The 12,782-nt window shown below is 63.4% G+C and overlaps 3 protein-coding genes across 6 annotated transcripts; 1 reads left to right on the plus strand and 2 right to left on the minus strand.

Annotated features, from left to right (window-relative positions):
- Positions 1 to 106: 106 nt before the first annotated feature.
- TMEM138 (transmembrane protein 138) lies at positions 107 to 3,683 on the minus strand. The gene is made up of 5 exons (XM_030483722.1): positions 3,622 to 3,683; positions 2,048 to 2,283; positions 1,797 to 1,968; positions 564 to 639; positions 107 to 453 (listed from the first exon to the last, which is right to left on the minus strand). Exons 2-5 carry the CDS (start codon positions 2,173 to 2,175, stop codon positions 341 to 343), a joined length of 489 nt encoding a protein of 162 aa, XP_030339582.1. The 5' UTR covers positions 2,176 to 2,283; positions 3,622 to 3,683; the 3' UTR covers positions 107 to 340.
- A 41-nt stretch (positions 3,684 to 3,724) lies between these two features.
- Positions 3,725 to 6,939, plus strand: LOC115606987 (cytochrome b ascorbate-dependent protein 3). Of its 3 annotated transcripts, none has more exons than XM_030483692.1 (6): positions 3,725 to 3,838; positions 4,919 to 5,124; positions 5,190 to 5,398; positions 5,467 to 5,621; positions 5,813 to 5,969; positions 6,088 to 6,939. In XM_030483692.1, exons 1-6 carry the CDS (start codon positions 3,807 to 3,809, stop codon positions 6,109 to 6,111), a joined length of 783 nt encoding a protein of 260 aa, XP_030339552.1. In that variant the 5' UTR covers positions 3,725 to 3,806; the 3' UTR covers positions 6,112 to 6,939. The 3 variants fall into 3 exon arrangements, with proteins under 3 accessions (XP_030339552.1, XP_030339553.1, XP_030339550.1); XM_030483693.1 differs by having other exon boundaries at positions 3,735 to 3,833; XM_030483690.1 differs by lacking the exon at positions 3,725 to 3,838 and adding an exon at positions 4,207 to 4,322.
- Positions 6,940 to 7,248: 309 nt separating this feature from the next.
- On the minus strand, positions 7,249 to 12,773 carry TKFC (triokinase and FMN cyclase). 2 transcript variants are annotated; one of them, XM_030483639.1, is made up of 18 exons: positions 12,727 to 12,773; positions 11,431 to 11,565; positions 11,154 to 11,343; positions 10,975 to 11,085; positions 10,436 to 10,617; positions 10,263 to 10,341; positions 10,053 to 10,142; positions 9,897 to 9,931; positions 9,727 to 9,811; positions 9,563 to 9,652; positions 9,357 to 9,473; positions 9,103 to 9,222; positions 8,860 to 8,997; positions 8,558 to 8,664; positions 8,366 to 8,469; positions 8,247 to 8,280; positions 7,576 to 7,665; positions 7,249 to 7,468 (listed from the first exon to the last, which is right to left on the minus strand). In XM_030483639.1, exons 2-18 carry the CDS (start codon positions 11,434 to 11,436, stop codon positions 7,316 to 7,318), a joined length of 1,731 nt encoding a protein of 576 aa, XP_030339499.1. In that variant the 5' UTR covers positions 11,437 to 11,565; positions 12,727 to 12,773; the 3' UTR covers positions 7,249 to 7,315. The 2 variants fall into 2 exon arrangements, with proteins under 2 accessions (XP_030339499.1, XP_032775775.1); XM_032919884.1 differs by having other exon boundaries at positions 11,431 to 11,606; positions 12,727 to 12,758.
- Between the last annotated feature and the right edge of the window lie 9 nt (positions 12,774 to 12,782).

Consider the following 12,782-nt stretch of genomic DNA (forward strand, 5'->3'; position numbering starts at 1 on the left):
TATTGGGCTGAAAGTGTAGCAAGGAGTTGGGGGAAGGTGTGGGTAAGGGTGTTGGGGTGCAGAGAGTCAGTGGGAGGGAGGGAAGCGCCCCGGACGGGGGTCAGCATTGGAAAACACAGCTAATTTATTTCTTTACTGATTACAAAACCACTCGAGTCCCAACAAGAGTTGTGGAGGTGGGATGGATCTTCCTGATGCACAGTGGGATGTAGTGTGAGCTTCCCACCAGCTCCCGGCATCCACCTGAGGTGCTGATAGCAGTGAGGAGGAGGAGGAAGGTGGCTGAGGGGGAGCTGTCCGCAGGGGGCCAGGAGGTGATGAAGGAGCTGGAGGGGAACCATCAGCCACGGAACTGCTCAAACTCCTTGCGCAGCCACAGCGAGTCCTGGTAGAAGAGGGGGTCCCCCAGATGCACCGCGGTCCTCTTGTAGAAGTAACAGTAGAGCACGGCCGCTGCGGGAGGGAAGGAGGGAGAGGTGAGGGTGGGCACCCACCTTCACCCCCCAGAGGCACCCCAAAAGCAGCAGGACCCCAGCAGGGCTCCTGTGCCCACCAGCTCTTACCCAGGCGCTGGAACACAAAGAGGGTCTGGAGGCCTTCGGTCCACACGAAGCGGCTGGAGTCTCGCCAGCGCAGGTTCTGAGCACGGAGCCACGAGTTAGAGCCACAGAATGGTTTGGGATGAAGGGAGCTTAAAGCTCATCCAGCTCCAACCCCTGCCACGGGCAGGGACACCTTCCACTAGAGCAGGTTGCTCCAAGCCCCTGTGTCCAACCTGGCCTTGAACACTGCCAGGGATGGGGCAGCCACAGCTTCTCTGGGCACCCTGTGCCAGCGCCTCAGCACCCTCACAGGGAAGAGCTTCTGCCTCAGAGCTCATCTCAATCTCCCCTCTGGCAGGTTCAAGCCATTCCCCTTGTCCTGTCCCTACAGGCCCTTGCCCAAAGCCCCTCTCCAGGTTTCCTGGAGCCCCTTTAGGCACTGGAGCTGCTCTAAGGTCTCCCCTTCAGGAGCCTTCTCTTCTCCAGGCTGCCCCAGCCCAGCTCTCTCAGCCTGGCTCCAGAGCAGAGCTGCTCCAGCCCTCGCAGCAGCTCCATCACTTTGGGGGCACCCCCACCCCAAAGGTTAAGCAGCTCAGAGGATTTAGCCAGCGAGCCAGGACCTATTCCTGCTTCAGATCCCTGCAAATCCCTTGTCAATCCCCTGCCTGGGGGGTGTGGGCAGCATCAGTGTGGCTGCTCCAGCCCCCCAAGGCAGTGGGGTGAGGAGGGACCCTCACCCTGAGGATGGAAGGGAGATGAGACCCAATGGAGGAGGGTGCCCAGGGGTTGGGCAGGGTGTGGGGCTGCTCCTTCAGCCCCTGGGGGGGTAAGAGGGAGTTGATTTGGGGGTGAAAAGGGGAAGATGCTGCCTGGAGAGAGCCAGGACCCCGTGTGAGCTGCTCGGTGCCAGCGGGGACGTGGCTGTGCCCAGGCTCTGAGCACTGGTGTTTGCTGGGGATTAATCCCAGCTGAACCAGGAGCTGCTGCCCCAGCCCTCAGCAGGGATTACCCTGGGCCAGCACGGAGCTGGAGCTGCTTTCCCTGCAGGAAAGAGGATTTTCCAGCAGGTTGTTGCCCTTAGGAAACAACAGGATGGGGCAGCTCCCCCCTTCCAGCCTGATCCTCATGGGGGGACACCAAACTGTGCCTGTTGTGGGAGCTCATGGTCTTCCTCTCATGAGAGAGGGACTGAAGGGTGCAGGGCAAGGAGAGCACCTCTTGCCACCCTCAGGAGGAACCAGGACCTCAACCTACCATAACCCAGACGTGGAAGGAGATGCTGAGGCCCAGGTAGGCTGCAGACAACAGGATGGTCCCCTTGAACTTATGGAAGAGGAGATTGACCAGCCCAGCCTGGAAGACGAAGGTGTTGAAGAACATAAGGAAGATGATGATGACATTGAAGAGAATAGCAATGTCCTGGATGCTGCAGGAGGAGAGAAACGTGGTGAGCTCCCAACCCTCGTGTCCCACCGTGGTGGCCACAGCACCCTCCTGGCACTCACATGAAGAGGACGAGCTGCACAGCAGGAGCTGTGCGGAGCAGCTCCGAGAAGGAGTTGACAAAGAGGTCGTAGAAGAGCAGGAGGAACTGCAGGAACAGCACCAGGCTGTAGTTGCTGGTCTGGAGCATCTTCCTTCCCTTAGGTTTGGAGCTCTCAGCTCCAGCATCCCCAGTGGCAAAGCCAGCTCATGGTTTGGAGCTGAGGGGCTCAGCGTTGCTTGTCTCCACAGCCAGGACCTGGAGGGGAAGCAGAGGTTTGGTTTGGCAGCGTGGGATGAGCCCTGAGCTGTGTCCCCTCTCTGCTCCCCGTGCAGCAGGTTCAGCTTCACCCCTAGAGTCAACCAGGTTAGAAAAGACCTTCAAGATCATCAAGTTGCCCCAGTGCTGCCAAGGCCACCACTGACCCATGGCACTGAGGGCCTTGTCTATAGGGTTTGGGGGCTCCCCCAGGGCCGGTGGCTCCAGCCCTGCCCTGGGCAGCCTGTTCCAATGCCTGAGCACCCTCTGGGGAAGGAATTGTTCCTCAGCTCCATCTAAACCTGCCCTGGGGCAGCTTGAGGCCGTTTCCTCTTGTCCCATCCCTTGTTCCTTGGGAGCAGAGCCCAGCCCCCTCCTGGCTCCATCCTCCTGTCAGGCAGTTGCAGAGAGCGAGAAGGTCCCCCCTGAGCCTTCTCTTCTCCAGACTAAACCCCCCCAGGTCCCTCAGCCGTTCCTCATCACACTTGTGCTCCAGGCCCTGCACCAGCTCCGGGGCCCTTCTCTGGCCCCGCTCCAGCCCCTCAATGTCTCTCTTGGGGTGAGGGGCCCAGAACTGACCCAGGACTCGAGGTGCAGCCCCACCAGTGCCCCTCCAGCCCCAACCTCAAGACACACACACGAAGAAAAGCAGGGACGAGGCTGACGTGTGAGTCCCAGGGAGCAGATCCAGGCACGTTCTTCTTCCCTCTTGCACTGGACAAGCCCTAAAGCCGGGGTTTAGCCGCTGTGGCCAGTGCTGAGCAGGCCACGCTGCGGGGACAGGTTTGGACACGTTGTGTCTCCATCACCTCACCCCAGGACCCCGCACCCAGCCCTGGAGCGGGTGTGAGGACACACTGGGCTGCCCGGGCAGCATTAGGGAGGCTCAACCCTCCTCTCCCACCGCTGTCCGAGGAGGGACGCGGCGCACAGCGAGGTAAAGGGGGTGCTCGGAGCGATGGGGGGGTGCAGAACAACGGGGGGTCCCCCTTGCCCTGGCACCCAGGGACCCAACAGGCACCCACAGGGCTGGATATGGGGGGAATGGGGACATCACCCCCTTACACAGCCCCACACCGGTGTGTCCCCCCCCCGGGTCCCTCCTTCTCCCCTCACACCCCCCCCCAGGACCTCCTTTATGAGGCCCGAAGGAGGCCGCAGCCCCACCGGGGACCCCCAAACCCCCCATTTCCCCACCGAGAGGGGGCTCCCCGCTGCCCGCAGCACACACACCGGCGGTGCCGGGGCTGCGGGTGCCGCTGTGTCCCCCCCTTGTCCCTTCGTGTCCCCCTTTGTCCCTTCGTGTCCGCCCATATCCCGCCGCGGCCCAGCGCTGACCTGCGGCCGCCATCTTCCGTCTCCACGGCAACGGCGCGGCCGCCGACGACGAGGAGGAGGAGGAGGCGGAAGTGCGTGACTAGAAGGGTCGCGCTGGGGCCGCTCTGGCCGCCGCTCTCGCTGATCGCCGGGCGTTGGCGGCTTGGGCTCGGAGCCGCCACCGGGGCAGAGCGGCACCGGCCGCGATGGAGGCTCCCGGCGGGGCGGAGGGGGTGAGGTACGGCCCCGGCACCGGGGGGGGGGTCCGTAGGGCCGGGCCCTGTGTTCCCGCTGGTGTAGGAGCCATGGGGTGAGACCCACGTGGGGAGCCGTGGGGCCAGGTCCTCCGTGCCCATGCTCTGTGGGTGCCATGGGGGTGCTATGGGGCAGCCATGGGAGTGCCATGGGGGTGCTATGGGGCAGCCATGGGGGTGCCATGGGGCAGCTCCGCACCTCTGTGACCGTGGCAATGCCTTAAACAACGGGTGTCTGAGCTCACGGTCCCCACACGCCGCTCCGGGACCGTGTCTCACCCACCTCCCGCCCCACGGCTCCGTGGGGCGGCCGCTGTGGGGCAGGACGGGGCCGTCCCCCGCCCCGGGCCGAGACAGAAATAGCCCTTGCTGAAGGCAGATGCAAATCCTCAGGCAAATGAGCTCAGCCCCACGCTTGGAGCCCCACAGGCGGAGGGCAGGACCCTGCTGGGGTGGTACACAGCGCAGGTAGCATGTGGGGTGCTGCCTATAGGTCCCCCCCCCTAGATCGCTGCGGGGTGAAGGGTGGTGCAGAGCGAGCAGGAGGGTGCTGAGGCTGCCAGGATTAGGGTCAGGGGGGTATGGGAGAGGCGCCTTGCTCCTAAGTGGGGTGAGCCCTATAGTGGGGATGGGGCTTACCCCAATTAGGGTGCAGCTTGGGGGGATTAAGGTGCAGGGGGGGGTGTTGGGGAGAGGTGGAAGGGGTTTGGGTGCAGGTTTGGGGGTGTGGAGAGGGTGTAAGTGTGTGTGAGAGGGAGGGGATCACAGCAGTGGGGTCCTGAGGACAATATAGGGGGGTATAGGAGAGACCTGACCCCCTGTGACACCCTTACTGCTGTCCCCTGGGAAGTGGGGTGCAGCCCATGGACCTGGCTCTATAGGGGCTGGTCTCACCCTGCATGTCCATATCCACCCGGCTCCAGCCCTGGCATCATTCCCTATGCGGGCAGCAGCTGGGCTGGAGCCACCCCTCCTCAGTTCCCCTTTCAGCTTAGCTCCTCCCCGGGGGTGTCCATCCAGAGTCCCAACACCAGAGGCTGAACCAGTGTCTTGCTCTTCCTTAGGTGCCACCACCCCGTCGTGGAGATGCTGGATCTGCCCTTCCTGCCTTTCTGCATCTTCCTGGGGCTCTTGGGCTTTGTGTGCGTGGCCTTTGTGAGCGCCTGGTGCCAGTACTGGCGCGGCGGCTTCGCTTGGGATGGCAGCACCCAAATGTTCAACTGGCACCCGGTGCTGATGGTGACGGGCATGGTGGTGCTTTACGGTGCAGGTGAGTGTCATACGGAGCATGGTGTGGACCCAGCACGGCTCCTTCCTGACCTTCTCATCCCACAGCATCCCTGGTTTATCGCCTGCCCTCATCCTGGAGTGGTCCCAAGCTGCCCTGGAAGGTGCTGCACAGCTCCCTGGCTCTGGCAGCCTTCATCCTGGCAGTGCTGGGCTTGGTGGCTGTCTTCCGCTTCCACAACGACCATGGGACACCCAACATGTACTCACTGCATAGCTGGCTGGGTTTGGCCACCATCCTGCTCTTCTCCTGTCAGGTGGGTGCTGGCCCTGCTCCCTGCATCCCAGCTCCATGTGCTCCTCATCCTCACTTCCCTCCCCACAGTGGCTGATGGGGTTCAGCACCTTCCTGCTGCCCTGGGCTCCTGCCTGGCTCCGTGGCCTCTACAAGCCCATCCATGTCTTCTTTGGCTCCACCATCCTGCTGCTGGCTGTGGCTTCGTGTGTGTCAGGCATCAACGAGAAGCTCTTCTTCAGCCTGTGAGCATCGGGGTGGCGTGGGGGGAGCTCTTGCAGGAAGGGGGGGGTTTGGGCTCAAAGAGTGAAACCGAGCACTGGGTGCAAAGGGAAGTGGGTGATTCCCCGCTCAGCTCCCTGCTGCAGGGGTTGTGTGGGGTTAGAGTGGAAGGTTGGGCACATCCAGGAGAACTTCGGGCTCCTTTTCTCCCAAGGAAGAACGGGACAACGCAGTACAAGCTCCTCCCTGCTGAAGCTGTCTTTGCCAACACCCTGGGGCTCCTCATCCTGCTCTTTGGGGTGCTGGTGCTGGGTGCCCTGGCCAGGCCGAGCTGGAAGCGCCCTGATGCTGACTCCCTGGACTCCTGCCAGGTACCAGCCCCACTGTGGGGTGTGGGGTGGCTTTGGGGGTCCTGCTTCCCATCACAGCCCTCTCTGGGCTGTCCCTGTGTGGGGAGGGATGTGGGGCTCACCCGTGGTCTCCCCACAGCCACTGCTCGCCGACGAGCGCTGATGCCAATGGAGCAGCCAAGGTCTGTCCCTGCTATTCCCGGGATACCAGCTCTGAGCTCTTGGATCCCATCGCTTCCCTGCCTGCACTGCTGGAGCAGCTGAGGTCTATCCCTGCCATTCCCGAGCTCTTGGATCCCATCGCTTCCCTGCCTGCACTGCTGGAGCAGCTGAGGTCTATCCCTGCCATTCCCGAGCTCTTGGATCCCATCGCTTCCCTGCCTGCACTGCTGGAGCAGCTGAGGTCTATCCCTGCCATTCCCGAGCTCTTGGATCCCATCGCTTCCCTGCCTGCACTCCTGGAGCAGCCGAGATCTATCCCTGCCATTCCCGGGATACCAGCCCCAAGCTTTGGATCCCATCGCTTCCCTTCCTGGTCGTGGCTGTCACCTTGTCCTCACCCAGGATCCTGCACCCAGTGCTCATCTATCCATGAGGAAACGTGCTCAGCTCCCTCACAGCAGATGCTGCTGCCATGAGGACATCTCTCTGCCTCCTTTGGGGCCTGGTGTTGGCCTCCTGCCTGCCATAGGATGAGAGCATCCCCAGGGGGATGCTCCTGCCTGCATCCTCCTGCTTCCATGCGCCAGCTCCTGCTGCCTGGAATCTCCTGCCTGGACTTTGTTCTGCTCCAAACCAGCCGCCATCCCTCAACGCAGCACCCGGAGCTGGCAGAAGCAGCTGGAGGAGCACCCATGTGCCTGGTGGGGATGGAGGGGACCCTCACACCGTGCCTTGCCCTCCATCTGGGTGCCTCTCCCTCCACCCCACGGAGCCAAGAAGCCTCTCAGGGCCCTCATGGACACGTAATAAACCACTGGCTTCTGCAGTGCTCCTGCATCCGCATCCCTGGGGACAAAGTGGGGCCGCAGGAGCAGGGATGGGTGCCCAAGGAGCAGATCCTGGTGCTGGCCCCCATCCCCTGCTTCTTCTTTCTGCCTTTCCCCCAAGCCTCCTCCAAGCCCCGTGCCTGGGACCATGTGAGCCCTGTGGTTTCCCTGGTGCTGAGCTCACGGCCAGCCCAGAACCTTCCTTCCTTAGTCACGAGGAAGCACAGGATCCGTGCTCCCCTTCCCCATCGCATCCTGCTGCATCCCCACCGCCCCATCCCTCTCCCAAGGGATGGACGCTCCGGAGCAGCTTTAGCTAGGACCACAAAGGTTTATTGGGGATCCAGGGGGGGTCAGAAGTGAGGTGCAGCCCCCCCCTCAGCTCCGCAGCCCCTCCAGCACTGCCCTGAGCACAGCAGCCGCCGCCACAGCCCCCGGGTCGGGCTGCAGCAGCCGCGCTGAGCTGATGTAACTGGCTCTGCCCGCCCCGGCCTCCATGTGCTTGGTGGCTTCTGCTGCAGCCTCCGCGCTCTGCCGGGGACACACGGGATGGGACAGGGCACCAAAGGGATTCCCACCCCCCATTCCCAAGCCAGCCTGGCGTTGGGATCCCCCCCCCCCCCGCCCCCGCAGCGTACCTGCACAGCGGTGGTCAGCACCGGCAGCAGGTCGGCACCGGGGCTGCGCAGGGGGTGCAGAGCCTGTGCTGCAGCACACAGAGAGTCCAGCTGGGAGAGAGGGGGAAGGGGCTGATTGCTGGGAGCACCCATGGGTTGTGGAGTCATGGAATGGGTTGGGATGAAGGGAGCTTAAAGCTCATCCAGCTCCAACCCCCTGCCACGGGCAGGGACACCTTCCACTAGAGCAGGTTGCTCCAAGCCCCTGTGTCCAACCTGGCCTTGAACACTGCCAGGGATGGGGCAGCCACAGCTTCTCTGGGCACCCTGTGCCAGCGCCTCAGCACCCTCACAGGGAAGAGCTTCTGCCTCAGAGCCCATCTCAATCTCCCCTCTGGCAGGTTAAAGCCATTCCCCTTGTCCTGTCCCTACAGGCCCTTGTCCAAAGCCCCTCTCCAGGTTTCCTGGAGCCCCTTTAGGCCCTGGAGCTGCTCTAAGGTCTCCCCTTCAGGAGCCTTCTCTTCTCCAGGCTGCCCCAGCCCAGCTCTCTCAGCCTGGCTCCAGAGCAGAGCTGCTCCAGCCCTCGTGGCCTCCTCTAGACTTGCTCCAACACCTCCACATCCCTCTTACATCGGGGACACCTCAACTGCACACACTGCTCCAAGCACATCCCCTGGGACACCAGCACTCACCATCGTCCTGTCCCCTGGCGCAGCTCCTCCGTACCTGTGTGGGGATGCAGGGGATGGGTTGGTGGGACCCTGCAGAAGGTTTGGGAGTCCTGGGGTGTCCCCCAGCCCTCATCACTCACCGCTGCATGGCTTCAATGCCAGCGTCCATGGCATCAGCCCAGGCTGGGAGATCACTGCTGCGGAGCAGGGGCCGGGCAGCCGCCGTCAGGAACAGCCCATAGAGCTGTGGGACACCGGCCCCATCACTGATGGTGAGGGGACAGCCAGTGTCACATCGTGGGGTGACATCCCCTCCTCCTGCCCACACTCACCACGCCGGAGGAGCCCCCCATCTTCTCCAGCAGCAGGTCAGCCAGGGCAGAGAGGAGCTGGGCTGGGGCTGCTGGGGGTGGCCGGGCACGTACCCACTCCTGGATGGCTGCAGGGATGAGATGGGAACAGGCTGGGATCAGGCCCTTGGATCTGTGTGGGGTGACCCACTGCGCCATGGCGACAAGCAGGGAGACCCCCCAGCACCCTGGGGCAGCTGCCATGGGGTTCTTAGAGGGGCTTTGGGTGATCCCTGGGGTGCCCCCTCCCCATAACTCCCTGCCCCATGGCGCTCAGCACCCACCTCGAGCAGCCCGAGCATGCGTGTGGCCACAGTCCCCATCTCCTGCCTGACGGTCCAGCTCATTGAGCCTATCCTGCATGTTGAGCAGGGTGCTGCACACCAGCTCCAGCACCTTCTGCACCCGCGCTGCACCGGGCCCTGCGAGGAGGAGACATCACCCCGCTCATCCCTGTGGATACAGGCAAACCAAGGCACAGGGAGCTGATGGTTCCCGAGGGATTTGAGCTCCTGGGGCTGCCCCACCTGAGCTGGGCTCATGCTGCGTGGTCCCTGCTCCCTCCTTTGGTGCTGGCAGCTCCTGTCTGCGGCTCGTTGCAGGCGCCGTGGCCAGGTTGGGCCATGCCATGGCCGTGGTCTTGGCATCTGGAGGGGCAGGAGGTGAGTGGTGGCCCCTCAGGACAACACTGGATCCTCAGCAGCCACCTCCAGGCCACCCCATGGGTCCTGACCACCCCATCACCCAGCACCCACGGACATCCCCACCACTGGGCACCCACCAATGAGCCCCACCAGCTCCTTATCCACCAGCAGGAGGGTGAGGGACACCCCGGCCATCTCCAGCGCCGTCATGAAGGAGCCCACCAAGGCCCGGGCGATGCTGACCCCTCGTCTCTCTGCGGCCATGGAAGAAGGTCCATGAGGAGAAGAAGAAGAAGGACCAGAGCGAGGAGATGGAGCCCCAAGACCCCCCCCCTGCCCTCACCCAGGCAGCGAACAGCAGCACCGGCCACGATGCCCAGCTCCAAGCAGGACAAGCCACCCAGGTTGTTCACCACCAGCACCACAGAGGCTCCTGCAGGGGAGGGAGCAGAATGAGACCCTTGCCCATGGGGTTTGGGGGGTGTTTGGACGATGAGGGGGGCTCACCAGGGCTCAGGGGGAGGTGGGAGGCATTGGAGGGGTCTGTCATGTGTGTCAGCATCATCTCCACCGCCTCATCTGCTGTCAGCATCTGGGGGGGACAATGGGGGGACATTGAAGGAAGAGTGGGGGGGGTCTGGGAATAACTGGGGGGGACCCAACAGGACCCCACTCACCTTCATCCTGCGCACTCCTGCCTCACCGTGGATCCCTGCGGAGATGGGGCAGCATCACCTCATGCTGTGGCCACCTCCAGCACCAAGGGATGCCCGTCCCATGGGGAATGGGGGGCACTGGGACACAGAGGGGGGACACGGGGGGCAGCTCCTCACCCAGGCCCAGCTCCATCTCATCATCAGCCAGCTGGAAAGTGGGCTTGGAGCCGGGAACGCTGCATGGGGACAAGCTGAGACCCAGGGTACCTGTGTGGGGAGGGATGACAGGGTTAAGTGGGGCTGGTGGGGGGCTCTGGTTTGCCGGGAGGGATGTGGGATGAGGCTCAGCATCCCCCTGAGGAGCACCAAAGGGTCCTCCAAACCTACCCATGGCTTTGGCAGCCGCTGACACCTTCTCCACGATCTCATTCAAGCTCGCTCCTGCCTCAGCCAGAGCTCCTGCGACCTGCAAAGAGCGCAAGGGGTGAGGAAGCCCTCCCAAAAGCCACATTCCCATTGGGATCCAGCAGCACCCTGGCCACCGGCAGCACCCTATGGACCTTGTGGATGAGGACAGTGCCGCAGAGCCCGCGGCGCCCGGCTTTCTTCAGCGTGGTGAAGGCGCTGTCGTCTCCCACCACCACCATGCGCACGTCAGCCCCTTCTGCCCGCGCCCGCTCCAGCGCCAGCCCGAAGTTGAGCCGGTCCCCGGTGTAGTTCTTCACGATCAGGAGGGTCCCAGCTACGGTGGGACACGGGATGGGTGGTGAAGGGTGAAACCGGGACGTGCAGGACAGGCTCAATGAGCTGGACATGGGCATTGTGGCCATATGCGTGCTCGGGGTGGCCGAGATGGGTGCTGGCGCCATGGGGGTGCTGAGGGCAATGGGGCAGGGAGTTATGGGGAGGGGGGACCCCAGGGATCATCTCGCAGGAGTGGGGTCTTCATTGGGACATCCCTTCTTGGGAAGAGGGGAACCCTGAGCTGAGTTGTTCCCGCCCAGGGGACAGGGTCTCCACACCCCTGAATCATGGAATCATGGAATCATGGAATTAGGGACTGGTTTGGGTTGGAAAGGACCATAAAGCTCATCCCTACCTGCACCAGCCTGTGTCACTGCCCGGATGGCCGCCAGGATGCTGCCCACAGCCGGAGAGGTGAAGACAGCTCCAGCCACCACACCGGTGAGCATCCCCTTCCCGATGTACCCTATGGAACGGGACAGGGAGCTCAGAGCCGCGCCAGGGAATGCCGGATCATGGTGGCAAAGGACTTACCTGCATGGGCGGGCTCATGGCCGGAGCCCCCCCCGGAAAGCAGAGCCACCCGGCCCCGGATGGCCACCAGGTCAGCTCTTAGGGCCACCCGGTGTCCCTGCAGGAGCTGCACACCCGGGTTACAAGCCACCAACCCGGCCAGAGCATCGTCAGCACAGCCCGCCACCGAGTTCACCAGCTTCTTGGGGACCTGGTGGCACAAGGGGGTGACACAGGGATGGCACCCCGATATAGGGGTGTAAAGGGGGTGGTGGGCTCGTTGCTAGCGCGGGCTCACCTCCATGTGGCAGCGTGGTGCTGGTGGTGGTGGTGCTGGTGGTGGTGGTGGTGGTGGATCCCTCGCAGCTGCAGCTCAGAGTCCAAGCCGGCGGGGCTGCGGCAGGGCAAGGTCCGCTGCCCTGCTCGGGGTGGCCTGGCACGGGGACAGCAGGAGCAGGGTGGCATGGGCAGCGCCTGATCAGGGAGACGGGTTCAGGGTGTTCCTAAACGGGAATAACCTCTGGGATGGGGGATCAGGATGGGAATAACCCCCAAAGCAGGGACTTCAACCTGGGGGAGGGACAAGTCCTACAGCAAGGACACTCCTATGGGGATGGGACCAGGATGGGAGCACCCCCAAAGCAAGGACCCCAGCCTGGGGTGGAGGATAAGGGGGGACAAGCCCTACGGCAGGGAACCCCATATCATGGTGGGGACCAAGGTGGGAGCACCCCCAAAGCAGGGACCCCAGCCTGGGGTGGAGGATAAGGGGGGACAAGTCCCACAGCAGCCCCACACCCATATCATGGTGATGACCAAGGTGGGAGCACCCACCCCAAAGCAGGGACCCCCTCAATGGGGATGGGGACCTGGGGAGCAGGATGGGAGCATCCCCAAAGCAAGGACCCCATCCTGGGTTGGGGGACAAGTCCTACAGCGGGACCCCCATATGGGGTGGGGACCAGGGTGGGAGCACCCCCAAAGAAGGGATCACATCCTGGGGTAGAGGACATGGGGGGACAAGTCCTACAGCGGGGACCTTCTTCTAGCATGGGGGACTGGGGTGGGAGTACCCCCCCCCCCCAAAACAGGGACCCATTCATGGGGTTGGGGGGGACCAGGATGGGAGCACCCCTAAAGAAGGGACCCCGTCCTGGGGTAGAGGACATGGGGGGACAAGTCCTACAGCAGGGACCCCCTTATGGGATTGGGACCAGGATGGAAGCACCCCCAAAAGCAAGGACCCCATCCTGGGGTAGGGCAGGACCAGGATGGGAGCCCCCCCCGAGCAGTTACCCCCTCCTATGTTAAAGGGGAGCATCCCCGAGCAGGACCCCCCTCCTGGGGCAGAGAGGAAAGGGGGGACCCTGTCCCTTTGGAAGCGTGGTCCAGCGTGGATGCACCCCCAAAGCAGGGACCCCCTTTATGGGGTGATGGGAGGACCAGGGTGGATGCTCCCCCCACCAGGGACCTCCTCCCCAGCGGGACCCCCCTCTCGATGTGTGTGTGTTGGGGGGGGTCCACCCCAGATGGATCCATCCCCTATGGATCCATCCATCCCAAACGGATCCATCCCCTATGGATCCATCCCCACCAGCGCTCAGCGCTCCGCCAGCTTCCGTCTCGTCTGCTCCCCGGGGTCCTCCAAAC

Source organism: Strigops habroptila, chromosome 4, assembly GCF_004027225.2.
Source record: "Strigops habroptila isolate Jane chromosome 4, bStrHab1.2.pri, whole genome shotgun sequence".
Taxonomy (NCBI): Eukaryota; Metazoa; Chordata; class Aves; order Psittaciformes; family Psittacidae; genus Strigops; species Strigops habroptila.

Excerpts from the sequence above, each read along its gene's own strand:
- TKFC (XM_030483639.1), bottom strand. Across the intron at positions 9,932-10,052 it reads TGAGATGGAGCTGGGCCTGG|GGATCCACGGTGAGGCAGGA; the intron begins GTGAGGAGCTGC and ends CCATCTCCGCAG. Across the intron at positions 9,812-9,896 it reads CAGGAGTGCGCAGGATGAAG|ATGCTGACAGCAGATGAGGC; the intron begins GTGAGTGGGGTC and ends TGTCCCCCCCAG.
- TMEM138 (XM_030483722.1), bottom strand. The coding sequence starts at position 2,175 with ATGCTCCAGACCAGCAACTACAGCCTGGTGCTGTTCCTGCAGTTCCTC. Across the intron at positions 640-1,796 it reads CCTTCCACGTCTGGGTTATG|AACCTGCGCTGGCGAGACTC; the intron begins GTAGGTTGAGGT and ends CTCCGTGCTCAG. Across the intron at positions 454-563 it reads CTTTGTGTTCCAGCGCCTGG|CGGCCGTGCTCTACTGTTAC; the intron begins GTAAGAGCTGGT and ends TCCCTCCCGCAG.
- LOC115606987 (XM_030483690.1), top strand. The coding sequence starts at position 4,234 with ATGCAAATCCTCAGGCAAATGAGCTCAGCCCCACGCTTGGAGCCCCAC. Across the intron at positions 5,399-5,466 it reads TCCTGCTCTTCTCCTGTCAG|TGGCTGATGGGGTTCAGCAC; the intron begins GTGGGTGCTGGC and ends CCCTCCCCACAG. Across the intron at positions 5,622-5,812 it reads GAGAAGCTCTTCTTCAGCCT|GAAGAACGGGACAACGCAGT; the intron begins GTGAGCATCGGG and ends TTTTCTCCCAAG.